Below are 16523 nucleotides of genomic sequence, written 5' to 3'. Positions count from 1 at the left end.
CCAAGGTTTGGTTAAGTGGTTGGAGAAGAGTTGCTGCCCAGCATTATCAATTACAACAGGCACTTCAACACCTATACCGTCTCTTAGATGTACCCTTCACACAGGCCAGGACAGGGATAAAAGAGATTATAGTCAAAGCTTAGTACATCAATCAAATGCTAACTATTGCAAATAAGTGTGACTGACTGGAGAACCATTCCATGGATCTGTGTTTGTTACATTGTACTTGCCTCAGAAATCTGAAAGCAAATAAAAGGGAAGACATGAGCAACCCAGTGAATGAAGTAAGAAAGATTAGCCTTGCTTGTACAGGGCCATGAGGCCTTGCTCCTTGAAATGGAACTAGAATTTTTCATGGTACTTATTTGAGGACAGCAGAAAGGGCCATGTAACCTTTTTAAAGCTTCATCACTCTGGGGGTTTATTATAACCTTGAAAGATGGTAAATACAGAGGAAATTTGGTCAATTAAAAGAAACAATGGTTTGTTTCCTAGCATATGCATTAAATCACAAACTGTGGCTTGGGCCTCCTGTTAGAACTCAGAAAAGTTTACTTGATGGCAATAATTGGAAAATCTTTTTTAAAAAAGATAATGAAGTAACTAGACCCAAGAAAAAAGAGATGTTGCTATCAAAAATACACTTTAGCAGAAAAAATTATGAATAAGAAGAAGAAATGAAAAGAGTGAAAGGAGTCCATTTATTTCATTTTTTTAAAGCTTCTTCCTCTAGTTTCTCATTTCTTATATAAGAAGCAGGCCTTCCCCTCACTCTAATGCCACTGTAACCTTGTATTTATAGTGTGCTTATCTCCCAGAAGCTCAGAGGGCTCCCTCTAAATTCATGCCGCTTCAAAAAGTATTACTTAACAGAAAGGGGATGCTATTATTTAATCAGTCACTTCATTAAATGTTCTAGGGGGAGACGAGAAGTGGATTTGCCTTAGGTTTGTCAATTGTGTGGTGGGCTGCACACGTGCAGGTCACAGTGTTGTGCACCCCCTCTCCCACCCTCCACCCAGCTGCCTGGGAAGCGGAAACATGGGATTATGATTTTGCAAGTAGGAGCCAAGCCTGCCATCATGCCTTTGCTTTTAACTGGGATTCAGGGAGCTGCTTCTAATCTGCAAAGCATTATCCAGTTTGCTGATTTGCCTTCATGACTTTTGATGTCCCTGAAATATTTCTGTTGATTATCTCTATATATGGGAGCTCTGTATAAGCACAGACAAGACAATTTGCCCGAATGGTCTTAAACCTTGGACTTCCCCCAACATTTATACTTTTCAGACTATCACTTGCAGAATTTCATTTCATCAGATTTATTTTCTCTGGTTTTTGCTTCAGAGAAATAGAATTGAATAGAAAAATATTCTCTGAGGTGGAAGTAATGATGGCTTTTGGGATGGAAATATTTCAGTAGTTCCTTCAGAAAGTTTTTGTTAAAGCTTAGTTATTCTTAAAAAAAATGAATGCTTCCCATGCATACATAATTTAATGAGTTCAAGCTCAAATAATTGCCTTGGATCTGCTGAAAGTTTGTTTCACTACACTTTCTGTTTAGCCAAAATTCCTTTTACACTTTTCGTTTAGCTAAACATTTATTTCAGAAAAGTAAAGTAGATTAAAAGCAAAGCCTAGCCTGTGCACAATTATAGAGGCCTATATGTTGTTCTTAGTAGGCCATCTCAGGCTCAGCCCTCTCATCCATTTCTATTTCTCTCCCTTTCCTCCTCCTCTTTTTAGAGATTAGGTGCATGCAATACATTCACAATTAGGAACACACTTCAGAATACACATTAGGAAAAAATGCCGAGGACTTTTGAAAAATCTCTGGCATGTACAATAATTTCATATTTTATAAAGAATTTAAATTGCTTTATTCATTAGTTTTATGGCGTAATTTTAAAAAAGTTTGTTGGGTATATTGTTTTGATATTAAAGCTAATATTAATAATGTCATTTTTTCATTGAACTGTTTGCCTTTGTGAGAGTACCTAATCTCAGGCTCAGAAAATATGATATGCCTAATCCTCAGAGTGAACACAGAAGGGATCAACATGTGCATGCCCCTCTCAGATGGAAAAAACCCAGGGAAGGATGTGTTGTCAGTGCCCAGTTGTAAGATAGTTTCAATTATAAACACTAGTTCTAAATCCTAATCAAGGTCAATTTAGATTCGGACAAACTGATGGCATCAATATTTATTCAATTCATTTGTTTGTATTTTTGAGAACTAGTTTAAAAAGTCAAAAGTAGTCTCCTCAGTGTCATTGACATAATTACTACATTTTAGCACACATGCAAACTTAAAATAATAAAATGACAAATTTTGTCGAAATTCTCGGCATTGACAAAATATAAAGGCAAAATCATATATGATAGTTGTTTAGAGGGATTTGTTTTGTAATGGGTTTGACTTTCTGTGCACTGTGTAAATTGACACTTTACTAGGTACATGAAACTAGCCTTTTCTGTTCTTCATATTATAATGCCATGTGAGAATAAGAGCTCTGATTATAAAGTAATTCGTTAATAAGCCTCTTTTGTGTTTATTCTAGGTTTCAGGAAGGATTCATAAAACATCACCACATAGTAATGCAGTTATTACGATGATCTATTTGGGGAAAAATGTTCACCTATCTTGTGACAACCAAGACTTCCGAGATGAAATAAAAATTTATCAACAGCACTGTGGTGGGGAAAACCTTTGTGTCTACAAAGGCAAACTATTTGAAAATGGTACGCAGGAAATGTGCATATTTTAATTGCTTGGGGTTGATGTTATAGATAAGCTGTTGTTGATATAATATCAAAATGACTTCAATCACTTTATGAAATTATGCATATCCAGGGACTTATAAACCAGCTGCCTAAAAGTAAATCTAGATTTACTGCACCATGATTGAAACTGAAGCAGCAATTACTCCTGCAGATTGTGGAAGAAGGAATTTGGAGTGATTTAACCTGTAGCAGATTAACTTTGAGATAGAGATGTATGATCATTAAAATGTTGCATGAATAAGCTGTCCCCCAAATTACAAGTTAACTATTTGGCTTGCCATAGTGAATTATATCATATGTTATTCTAAGAGAAAAATAACAGATTGGCAATTTGTTCTTTAGAGGTGTGTTGAGATAAAATCACAAATTCAATAAACTCCAGGGTGAATCACACCTAAATAACTTGGTGCAAAATTTGGCTAAATGGCTTCTTAGTACATTTCTGTTTTCATCTGGTCATAAATTCATGTTTATCAGCATAAGGTAATTTTTATATCCTGGTTTTCACACGTTGTACTGTTGTGTTTTTCTTCAATATTTAGTTCAGTGGAGCAACAATGAAAAGAAAATCCATTTATGGGATTGTGTTTATTACTTCCTTGCTTAAGAAACTCTGTTAAGAATGTAATACTATTTATATTAATTAAAAAGAGCATTTATATTTGAGAGATCTTGTCATAGACTTAGGAATTTGGGAAGTGCAGGACAAACATGGGAATTATACTTTTAGCCTTTCTGATTTCTTTCATGCAATCAAAAGGAAATTAATGGAATTAATGAAACTATTTCAAACTCTTAAAGATATAAATATAACTGCATATTTAGGAATTGCATGTTTTAAACTTCCCAAATAAACAAGAGTAAATGCCTGCATGTTAGTTTTAACTTAAAATATACTATGATGCTCAATTATGCTAGAAACTAATTTTTTCATTTTGTGTATTTGGTGGAAATGTAATTGACATAGTCTTATTTTACCATAGCCTTCCAGAGTTCATTCACTTCATTCTGTAGATGAGGAAAATAGGAGGGGCTCCAAGTTGGAGTGGCTCCCCAAGTCAAAAGCAGGGCCCTGACCCTGCCGAGGTGCAAGACCTGGGTCAGTTCTGTATTGCTTTAGTAACTGTTCTCAGAAGCACTAAGTTTCGTGTATTTTTATAATATGAGTGGTGTGAATGCATTTATTTTTTTAAAGTATTTATTTTTTAAGTATTTATTTTTTCAGTATTTTAAGTATATTTAAGTATTTAAGTATATTTAAGTATTAAGTATTTAAGTATATTTAAGTATTTAAATATATTTAAGTATTTTTTTAATATTATTTTTAACTTTCAGCTACTAATTTAGGAAAATTACTGAGATAAGCTATAATCTAAAACTGGAATAAACAGAAAGAAAATTTTCCTGGGTTCTAAATCTCACACTTTATTCAACAAAATGTATACATAATACTTATTTGACTGCTGGATAATGTGTTAGATACAAATGGAAAAAATGAGTGTTGGCTGACCAACTTTCTGGTAGAGGATGTATAGTCTATGAGAGTGCAGAATCAAAGCTTACAGGAGAAGGTGTTATCCCATTCAGTGTTAGTTTGCATACATGCTGATCCTGGGATTTTTTGTTATGACATTGGACAGTCTTGAATAATAGAAAGGAATGTGGACTGGAATAATTGAATCTTGTCCATGCAGTATTTTGTATCAGCTCATCTTTGATTGCCAGGAAAGTAATTGTTCAAAATTGAAAAGTTGAGTGGTTTTTTAGAGTTGTCTTGAGGTTCAGCAATCTTAGCAATTTAGTTGGACTGAAAATAATCTGCCCTTTTTACAAATCAAAACTATGCATGAATCAGTGAAATGTGAGTACAGTTTTAGAAATTTCTGTTAAAAGAATAAGGGCCTTTAGCATATGCTTAGAACAGTAAACTCATTAAAATATGGCATTTGTTAATTTGTCTTGCTTTTTAAAATTAAAAATAACAGTAAAATGATTTAGGAATGCAGTAAGTACATCTTTTATTCCCCAAGTAATTCATTATGCCTCTTGTAGTTAGATTTTAGACTCCAAGTCACAAGTTGATTGCCTATTATATCACCTATGCAGTCACAGAATACTTTTGCTACTTGTAAAGGCTACAGTTTCTTCACAGGCATTTTTATTTGCTGCATTTATCTTTTTGAATAAAACCAACCTTGGCCTCATGGGCTCATGTGCAGACAATGAACAAAGTCACTTTTTTTTTTTTTTCTTTTTTGCTCTCTTCCTTTTGTGCCCTATTTCCTTGTATTTCCATAACACGATCCCATTTCACTCATTTGTGAGTCTTCATCACTCCCTGGCAATCAGCTCTTCCACTGTCCCACACACACTCTTGTCTTGTCTTGTGCTGTTTTCTTTGTTAGTGATGCTCTCTCTTTCCCTCTTTTTAAATTAAAATTTCACCCATCTTTAAGACTCAGGTTGAGTCCTTGCACCTTTCTCAGGGGACTTCCACTGTGCTTTACCCCAGTGGTCCATGGCTCTTTACACTCAAAACTGAAGTATTTCCTAATGCATTGACTTTCTTTTTCCTTGTTATCATGTTATTGGTTATCATGTATAGATTTTTTTTAGTTTTTGAAGGTAGAGGTATAAGGGTATAAATTAAATGCCATGAAATTTGTTCTTTGTAAGTATTATTATTTAAACTCAAGTGATTTTTTAGTAGTTGGATAAGTACTGCAGCCATTATTACAAGCTAGTTTTAGAACATCATCATGTCAGAAAGTTCTTGTGTATTCATTGGCAGTTAGTCCTTACTTTCATAGCCAGCCCCCTGCAACCACTGATCTGCTTTATATCTCTACATAAATTTTCCTTTCTGCAGACAATTTCTGGACATTTACTATAAATGCAATCATGCAATGGGTAGTATTTGGTGTCTTGCTTCTTTCACTTTGCATAACATTTTTGAGAGTCGTGCATTTATTTGTAGTATAGTGACATGCACAGTTTTGGATTTTAGAGCATTTTGGATTTTAGATTTTTAGATAAGGGATTTTCAGACCTTTAAAGTCTTTGCAAATATTTCAAAATCCAAAAAACTCTGAAATATGAAACACCTCTTGTCCCAAAGCATTTCAGATGAGGGATATTCCATCTAGATGTGCCAGTAGTTATGCTCATTGAATAGCTGACTATATGCCACCACATGGATGTATGATAGTTTCTGTACACTCCCCAGTTAAGGGATATTTGTATTGTTTCCAGTTTGAAAACTACTAAAAATAATACTGTCATGGACATATAAAGTTTTTGTGTATATTGTGATTCTTGATTAGATTTGTAGGAGTGGTTTTGATTGCTTTTGTATATTTTTCTGAGTATGGGTCCTTTCCCTGTTTCTTTACATGTCCATTGATTCTGGTTGGAAGAAAAGATACTTTAAATTGTATATTATAGATGCTGTGAATTATGGATTCTGACTTTTCCCTCTTTAAGGTTATTGATGGTGTTGTTTTGAAGGGGGATTTGCTGCTGATATTTGTTTGGTTGGTAGCTTATCTAGAATAAATCTGTGAAATTCAGTCTCTGTTACCCTGCTGCACAGGCAGTGATATTTTGTTTAGGTTTTTTTATTTTTTTGGATGGGAGTACTATTTTTATTTTTTAGATTGATCTCAAAGATGTCTCTGATTTCATAGTTTAGTGATCATTAATGATTGGTAAGAGGTTGGACTCCAATACCTTAAGTTAGTATATCCTCTACCTTCTGCTAGTACATCTGTTTGTTGGGGATTACTTTCCTAAGACTGATGTAACAAATTATAACCGTCCCTCAGACTGTGGCTTAAACCAATAGAAATTTATTCTCTTATAAGTTTGGAGGCCATAAATCCAAAATGAAGTTATTAGCAAGTCCTAGGTCCCAGAAAAGCTCTCGGGAAGAATCTGTCCCTGAGTTTTTCAAATTTGGTGGTTCCTGGTAATTCTTGGCACTCATTCGTCACTTGTAGCTCCATCTCCAGTTTCTCCTTGTCTTCACGTGACCTTCTTTGTCTCTGGATGTGTCCCCTTTTCTTTCTATGAGGACACCAGTCATTGGATTTTGGGAAAAACTTAAATCCAGGATGATCTCATCTTTTCTTTCTATAAGGACATCAGTCAGTGGATTTTGGGAAAAACTTAAATCCAGGATGCTCTGATCATATTTATGAAGAGTGTATCTCCAAATAAAATCACATCTTGAAGTTCTGAGTGGTTTTCAGTTTCAGTGGTTCAGGAGTACATTCGAGTTCCAGTAGTTTTCAAGTCTACTCCAACTTTTATTTTCCACCAGGCTCTCTATATTTCCTCTGTACAGAAGTTAAGCTCCAGGTAGGCTGAGAAAGAATGAATAGGTTGGGTCCACTCGGATTTGTGCTGCTTCCAGTTAGCTGGGGATATGTAGAGAGCTTATTGAATGCTACTAAGACTGCCTTATTGCCTCAATCTCCCTGTTAAATTTCAGTTTGGTCCACTGGCCTGTTGCTATGCCTAATTAGAACTACAATCTCAGGGAACCCCTGACCTTCCCTGTTAGCTTGCCTCGAGATTGCTACTTATTACTGGTAATGCCACAGGCCAAGAGTTTTTCGTCTTTTGCTCCATATCAAGGCAGCCCCCACTGACAGGGAAACTGCTGGTTATTTATGTGCTGCCCTCCCCAATTAGAGCAGCTGTGATGAAACAGTGGCAGGTGTGGGGATGAGAGCAGCCCCAGGCAAGGATGCCTCAGACTCTCCACTGTTTCTACCTAAAGTTCAGTGATTTTTCATGAATAAGTGCTGCTCAGTTGGTTTTAAGTCTTTGGTTCATTTCCAGAGACAAATTTTTAAGGGGAAAGGATTTGGTGAGCTCACTTTAGAAGTTTGGTACATTATTTTTGTCTCTCCTGCTGAAATTATAACTTTTTGAGGAGATGACCACATTTGATATTTTCATTTTTTAATATTTTTGTTTTCCTTCAGCGCCTATAACTGCACTATCAACTGTCAGTAAATAGTGAATAACTATATTTCACAAATATTGTAAAGTGCTTTCTAATAGTGTACATTACATCATCTCTAAGGCTGCTCTGTGAAGTGGGTAAACTCGGATCTCCATCACCCCAACCATCCCCATTTTATAGGTGAAAATTCTGAAGCCAAAGTTGTGTGACTTACCTGGGAACACCCAGCTAGTAAGTGAAGAACTGGGACATTGACCAAAACTTTGTGATTTCTGGTACGAATCAAGTCAGTATTGGGAGATGTCACTATAATTTCAATTACAAAATTATGAAATAAAAATAAAGGAGTAAAGGCAAAGGGTGCCAATTCTGCCTCAATAAATTAAAAAAAAAAAAAGGAAAAACAAAATGGAATAATAGCTGGGTGTACTTTCCAGCTGCATGGGCATAAGGGAAAGTATAGTCGCATCTAAGGGATTTCCTGTGCCAATTCTCAGCATATTCCTGAGCATACTTTCTTCCTGCTCTGGGTACCTGGGGAGTTATGAGCACATGCTGCAGCAGAATGGATTATGTTACATGCATGTGGGGGTCAAGTTTTGGTAATGACAGCAATCAAATTTGCTTTCTAGTCACCACTTAAGAAGTCTGCTTATTATTTAAACAAGTGGTTTTTTAGACCTATTGTGTCTTAGCTTCTCCATATGCTGACTTTTCCAGTTTTGTCCCCAAGTTTAATTTCACATCACAAATTCTAAAGTGTAAATGGCAGAATTACTTTTACAATATTTTTTTTAGGACAAGGTGCATCTGACTTAGAAATATTTTAGGAGGATAACATGGTATACTCACAGCATTTCTAGGTGACTGTGAAGGATGTTGGTCAAGTAATGATTCATTAGTTATTTTGGGAGGTCCTCCCTTATACTTGTTCTTGGATCTGGAGAAACCAAGATGAACAATACCAGCTTAGTTGTCATGTTTTTTACAAACATACAGCATGTATCTGGATCAGGGTTCTTCAAGTGGGGTCCCAGGACCAGCAGCATCAGAGTTAACTGGAAACTTGTTTGAATTGCTGAATTAGAAGCTCTGGGGTAAATCTCAGCAGTCTGTGTTTCAGTAAGTCCTTTAGGTGATTCTGGTGCATATTCAAGTTTGAAAAGCCCTGGTTTTCATAAGAAGCAGGATTCTTAGTCATTCTGCAGAGAATAAGCCTGTAAGTCTTGAAGTTTAGGGTCTCAAGTGGGATTTTGTCAAAGAGAATTACAAAGATTTGGAATGATGAAAGACTATTAATCACAGCCATTGGTTTCTAATTAATTGGTAGGATGTTTGGTTGAGTGGGTGGGTGAGAATAAAGGGGTCTTGAATCCAAATAGAATTGAACATAACTTGGAGATGGAATAACTCTGCCTCATTCACATATGTGAATGGGATGTTTAAAGTCAACTAAAAATATGAACTTTTAAAAAATCTTATTGACCTCACAGTGGTCTTTTGTCATTATGTACTTTAGCAGGACAGCATCTGTGCATTTTGCTACACATGTAATCTCAGCAACTACAGAGGCTAAGGCATAAGGATCATGAATTTGAGCCCAGCATGGACAAATTAGTGAGACTCTGTCTCAAAATAAAAATAAAAGAACTGGAGATTAGTTCAGTGATAGAGTGTCCCTGAGTTCAAACCTTGCACTGAAGAGAGAGAGAGAGAGAGAGAGAGAGAGAGAGAGAGAGAGAGAGAGAGAGAGAATAGCAAATAGCAAAAGACAGGCATGGAATCTATAGAGATATTTGTCTTCAGTCACTGTGACAGTGAATAAATTATTGAACTCTTCTAAACTTCAGTTTCCTCATCTAGAAATAGTAAAAGAAACATTCCCACTTCTTGTGATTGTTGAGAAATAGCACAATTAAGATTATTATTATTAACCAGGACATATGAAGTGCTCATGTAATGTTAAATATTATTGTTTTATTGCAGATCAAAGAGTTGAATAAGATTTGGAGCTTTTATTACAAACTCCAAGTGATAGAATGTGGTTTTTTTAATAATGTTTATTTGTTCTACGTTTTATTCTTTAAAACTGTTTATATTGTACAGTTTACAAATTTCTCAATACACAGCAATTTGTTATATATTTTGTAAACATACTTGAAGAGTGCAGTCATTAGATTATAGGCTATTAAAACTTGGGGAGCACTATTTGGGAGAGAAGGATCAAGAAAAGTAGAAATATGATAAAAACATAAATATCTTATAAAAAAGAAAAGTTTATATATGATAAATATATATATGCAATTTACAAAATGAATAAAAAATGATAAACTTAATTAAAACAAAATTTAATATCATTCCTTCACAGATAAATGTTTGTTCAGAGAGAAATAATTGTTCACATGCACACACATTTTCTTCTGAATGTGTGTGTTGGTTTCTACTTTGCAAAATTTGGTTACAAACATCTTAATAATACACTAAGAATATTTTTCTGTCATATACAATAGTTTGAAAACAACTTACCATTTTAAGAAGGACACATTGTTTTTAAATGTACTTATATTAAATAATTTCTCATATTAAAATGGTCAGTTTTAAAAAAAAATAGTACTCTGATAAATTTCATATAAACACACACGTTTTACCAGTCCTTTAGTTTTCTTAAATATGGTAGTGACTGATTCAGACCACCAGTGCTGGGTACTACTTTTCTTGAGTCTAGGTTGGTCTCAGTGACTTGCTTAACTAATGCAAGGTATAAATACCAACATCATCCACCTAAGTAAGAAGTAATGCCCATTCCGGGTCCATGAAATCTTTAAAACAAAAAGTTGTTGTTTAAAGCCACTTGAACTGTATTTTCCTGAAAAAATAAATCAGTGGATGAGTCCTCACATTGACATTATTATGGAAAAGGGAATAAGATTTTGATGTTTTTATTATATTTCTACTTTTCTAGAATGTGCTTTATGATTTAAATTGTCCTCAAATTATGTCCTAAAAGATGTCCTAAAAGATGATCTAGTGCATAATAAATTTACCTAAAAAATGTGGTTTGGAAGATGTTGATTCATAATCAGTTGCTTTCACTAATGCATTTCTTTTTTTAATTCCAGAGACCTTTCAGTTTATTTCCAAAAGGCACCATGGTTTTCCCTTCAGCCTCACCTTTTTCCTGAATGGTATGCAGGTGAACAGGTTAAGCTCCTGCTGTGAATACAAGCACCGAAAAGGTTCCAGACTTGGAGGCAGAAGAGGCTACTTTGGGTTTGTGTGTGTGGAGAGAGCATCCCCTTGCTACAAGTATGGAAATACATGTACTGTGGTAAAGGGCTGGCTTTGCTGTATTTTTCTTCTTATGCATTTATTAATGCATTTCTCTACATAATTTTAAAAGAAAAATCAGTGTATATGAGCCCAAACTATCTAAGTTAAATACTGTTCACCCCACATCACTGAGTGCTTATATTTGGAATTAAAAATATAAGACTTACAGATTATTATATAATAGAGATAAAAGGTGGTGATATTTTAAGTCATCTTACTTTTTTTTTAATCTCTCTTTTTCCTCAAACTGCCTTAAATTCTGTCTCTGACAAGAAAGAGAGGAGAGTTTTGGTTTTTATTTTTTTAATTTTATTTTTTGATGTTAGTAACTGGTCTGGGATTAAATCCCAAACACATGCCTTCTGCCAAGCATCTATCCTGTGTGACTGGATATTAAAGGTTATGTATATTAGGGGTGCCCCTGCATTATGATGTGACCCAATTTGCCTTCTCATTACCTTAATTTCAATCTTATAACAAAATGCATGATGAAAGGTTTAGTTTTAGCTGTTGTTTATCAACTTTCATGTTGGACATTCTCTTTGAAATTGAGTTTTGCCTTTGGGCTTTCATTTTTTTCTGAAAGTATTCATGGGGAATTGACTAGATGCCAAGCTAGAACACAAGAGTGAAACAACCAAATGACATGCCATCATAGAATTTATTCTAACAGGAGAAGGGCAAATAACATATTAATAAAGTAATAAATTATGTCATATGGTATTAAGCAGGATAAACACAAAACAGGGTAAGGGAATTACCAGGAGTTAAGGGTCATGGGGTGGGGTGTTGTCTTATGTGGGGTAGTCAGGAAACACCTCTCTGAAGGTTTTTGAGCCTAAATTAGAATGAAAAAGTCTCTTCTTCCTGATAACTTTTTAGGGAGAGTAAAAACATATGCAGAGGGCATGAAGGAAAAGTATACTTGGAGTATGTGTGTCTCAGATTATGTGACCAGAGCTAAAGTAAGGAATGGGACGGTGACAGGAGATGAAGTCAGAGGGGCAGTGGGACCAAGCCATGTAGAAGTTCTGAAGTCTTGTAATGCATGACTATCATTTGGAGCCTCCTCTTGAGAAGCCCCAAGGTTTTGAGCAGCTAATATGAACTGACAGGAACTCTTATGGGAAAAGTAAACCAAGGGAGTGGGGAGAATGTTGGAAATTTTATTTCAGGAAAGAGATATTGGTGGAAGGAGTTTGAAGTGATTGGATTATATTTTGAAAAGAGAGCTTAAAGGTTGTACTGATGGTTAGATGCAGGACATGACTTAAAGAGTAGAGTCAAAGTTGACTCAAAAGTTTTTGGCCTAAATATTTAGAAAGATATCCTGTTAACATGTACTTAAGGTAGGAGTGTGAAAGAAGCAGATTTGGAGGGTGGAGTGAAGGGGTTTTGGTTTTGGACACAGTAAGTGTGAGACATCTGAGATAATGCAAGTTACAGGGTTCAGTAGACAGGTGGATATATGAATCTGGGCTCAGATAAGGGGTCTCAACTTGAGATCTAAATTTGAGGAAGATTTGTATGTTGATGGCATGGCCTGAAATCATGGAATGGAGTGAGATTGCTTAAGAAATTATACACAGAGAAAATGTCTGAGAATAAGCTGCATATCTTACAATTCAGAGGTGAGGGAGATCAAGAGGAACCAGCCTGAGAAGAATAGTCATTGCTCAGAAAGAGAACTCAGAGAGACTGATATTTTGGAAATGAACAGATGTTTGAAGAAGGGAATGCTTAACGGACTGAAATGTGTGCGCAGGTTAAGTAAACTGAAAACTGGGGATTGGACATTGACATGGTGATGTGTTCGTTTTTGGTGATCTTGAGACAAGTTATAATGAAGTGGTAGGGATGAGGCTTGATTGGAGTGGGTGTACAGAGTAATTGGGAAGAACTAAGGTCAGAAAGTATGGACAAAGTTTTAAAAGAATTTTCCTTTAAAAATGGTAATTTGGTGGTAGCCAGGTGGGAGAATATAGGGGTCAAAGGAACATTTTATTTTTTAAGAGGTGATATTATAACATATCTTTATGCTAATGGATAGGATTGATACTCTAGAGAAGAAAAAATGGATGAAGCATGACATGAAGGGGAAAACTGCTAGAGCTTAGTGCTTAAGTAGACTAGAGAAGATAGGACAGAGGGCTCACATGGGGGTGTAAATCTTAAGAAGAGGAAGGTCATTCTTCTATAGCAACAATAGGAACATTGGCATATAGGGGAGAGAGAAAGCTAAGATGGGGGATTACCTAGGACCAACTAGAAGTTCTCTGCTAGTTGTTTCTACTTTCTAAAACAAGAAATACACTTATTAGCTGAAGTTGAGGAAGCTGAGGAGGGGGAACAGGTGTGAAAAAGCTCATCCAGAAGTGGGAAAATGAATGGCCTAGAGCAAATCACAGTGCCCAAGTATACTTAGGGCCCAACAGAATTGCCTTCCAGTTAAAAGTTCATTTAAGCTATCTTCTCATTTTTGGGTGAGTCATTTAGCACATTTCTATTTAACTTCCAGGAAAATGAATGAGCTTAGATATGCTCATCTATGTGCATTCTTTGGGAGGTGTACAAATCAAAGCTGTAAATTATTAGCCCTGAGCACTTTCTAAGAGGAATAGGTACCACAACCTGACTGATGACATCTGCTGTCCTATTCAACACCTCCTAGACTCTGTACAATCCTTTCTGTGATTTCAATGCTTGGTCCTGTCTAGCTTCTTTCATTCATCTTTGCAAATACCATCAAAATTATTGTGGCCTTAAAGAATAAGGCCTATTTCCCTCAACTAAACTGTACAATTCTTTTAGGAATTGTTTCATAAATTCTTCACATTTTTGTTATCTTCCAAACCATTTCTTCCAATGAAACCTGTGAATGCTCAAAGTAGTGTCATTTGATGTCTCCCTGTTGCAGATTAGGTGAAAGTAAACTCAGACTTGTTTAATGGTCCCTACCTTACCTGACAAGACTTTGGTTATTCCAGAGGCACTAACACCATAGAACTCCAGTGATAGTTGAGAACTACCTGTAAGGAGAACTGGTGTCACTTGTTAAATTGAATATTCTTTTTTTTTTTTTTTTTTTTGAGACACCCGTTACAATACTTTCAGTTATTTTAAGGAGTATATATTAACTCTCCCAGGTTGTTCAAAATGAAATCAGTTTTAATTCATTTAAAAAATGCTGGTTCTAGAAATTTCACAATGAGATAAAGGACGATGTGATCAAATAAAACCACTGGGAGTTCTATTTCTAAAAATGATTGGGCATTACCTTCTTAAGGTCTTCAGAAAACAAGAAAAGCTTGGAAGTGGTCACTTCCAAACCGTGAAGGTTGTACTACTGTGCTCATCCCTTAATCATGTGAACTGTTTGAGAAGAGGCACAGTAGTTATTTTCAATTGCTAGAGTGAAACTAGGGAGGAAGAGTTGCCTAACCAAGGAGAATGCAGAAAGAGCTTTAGTAATCAAAATCGACACCTCAGATATACTCAGAAATCAAATAGGTCATCGTGACAAAGAGCACAGATACTACTTTCTCTGTTCATCCAATTCCCTTTAGCAGATGGGCAATAAAAGTCTGTGCATGCAGTAGAGGGGCATCAAAGCTTTTACATAGTCACAGCACAACTAAAGGTAACAGCCTATCAAAGGCTTGAAGGCGGTGGGCTTGGTGTTGCCATTGATGAGGGAGGAACAGCTTGAACAGAAGGCGATGCTAGTAATCATATTTTGTGAAGAAGCATGACACCTTTATTCCAAGGAAAGCTATGTGCTAAGCGTATCATCATTACAGTCAAGAAATATTTATCATGCTTATTATGGGTGAGGTATTTCTTCTTATCTCATTTTTCTGCAGCCTGGTAGGTTGATTACAAATCCTTTTAGCTTTGTTTTTTTAATGGAGAGATATTAAAATGTTAAGTGATAGAACTCAGGTCTTGCATTTGCTTACTGAGAGAATTTACTAGGACTAATTCCTGATTATTTCAAGACTGAAGATGGCTGAAATTCAGTGAAATCTTCAGTTTAGAAATTGCAATTGGATTTGATTTGGATTGAAACTTTTTCCAGATTTTAATATTATTCCTATTCTTCCTGGGCTGATAAGTCTTGACTGCACTCTGAAGCCCTTTCACCTGCCCACTCCAAGAGACTTAGTTCCCCAGCAGTGTGTGACATGGAGAGAGGGGGCCATGTGAAGTTCTAGAGAAGGAGGAACATTGAAGCTAATGTCTGCCAGGCAGCTATTCCAAGTTATGGACTGTTTCCAGGCATTAGTGGAAACTTCTCCAAATTGTGTTCGTTTCTGGTGAGAATGGGTACTCTCTCTGTTGGAAGCCCAGCTGTGTGACATTTGTCTGTGTCATTGGTCATCTTAGCAGCTACAACTGTAACAGAACACTATATTGTATGATCCAGTAGAGGTGATGAAGTCCAACAGTTCTGAGCAAGAATTCAGCTACATATCTACATATATTCAGCTAACCTACTGTGTGACCTTGAGCAAGTTGTGGAACCCTTTCAGCTTCAGATTCTTCATTTGTGTCACAGTGACAATTGTTTGTATTGGCTTGTGGGTAATGAATCCCTTAAGATATTATATGTAGAGTGCACAGCAAAGAGCTTGGCACAGAGAGTGTGTTCATCAATTTATCATTATAATAATCATCATTTTTATGAATGTATATATTATCAGTACTGAAATTCTTAATTTTTAACTCTGATACTTAGAAAAAAAGAAATGGACAACAATTTATTCACATCACTTTTGTTATAACTGAATAAAAATATTTTTATGTCATAATGCACTCAGATCATCTGAGTGGTTCACCATATTTGACTTGGCATGACTTTATGACTTCTACAAATTGTTGCTGTTTTTAAGGAACGAAATATTATTGCCAGCAAAAATCACTGGAAGATTGCAGTACAGGCTTCAAAAGGTCACTCAGAAACAATAATGGCAGTTCTATTAGAATAAGTGTGCACACTCCTGAGTTATTTATTTAGAAGGCACAACATGTGACTATGTATGTTTCTTAAAAACATTCATCATACTCAATTTACAGTCAACTGTATGCCTTTTGTTCTTGTATGAGTGGGATAATAAATTATCAAAGACTGAATGCTATCTTTATTCTGATTATTTTTATCTCAGCTTCCCTATTTATAAACTTAAATGTTCCATTATTACGTAAGTGTCAATTAAGGACTTCAATTATCTATCTATTATATATTAGTATCGACTTATGACTTTTATAAGATAAAAATATACTTTTATGGTACAAGTTTTAGTTTGACACTATAGTTCTTGGTTGATAAATTGTTTATTTTGTGGGTGAGGTTGTTAAGAATTTGTATTAATTTATAAGAGTTTAGTATAAATCATTTATTTATACTAAATAAATAAACCTGTGTGTACAGTAGTAA

General features: G+C 35.4%; 1 protein-coding gene across 1 annotated transcript in view; it reads left to right on the top strand.

Annotated features, from left to right (window-relative positions):
- Window positions 1-16523, top strand: part of ERICH3 (glutamate rich 3) — a gene marked incomplete at its 5' end in the record, with an annotated part of 119276 nt that overhangs the window by 58207 nt on the left and 44546 nt on the right. Inside the window, 2 exon segments of the mRNA XM_079145882.1 lie at window positions 2562-2742; window positions 10876-11062. Coding sequence (XP_079002008.1) covers window positions 2562-2742; window positions 10876-11062 — 368 coding nt within the window.

Source organism: Sciurus vulgaris, assembly GCF_902686455.1.
Source record: "Sciurus vulgaris genome assembly, chromosome: 1".
Classification (NCBI taxonomy): domain Eukaryota; kingdom Metazoa; phylum Chordata; class Mammalia; order Rodentia; family Sciuridae; genus Sciurus; species Sciurus vulgaris.
The sequence above is the reverse complement of the archived record's forward strand: the minus strand, read 5'-3'. Positions and strand labels throughout refer to the sequence as shown.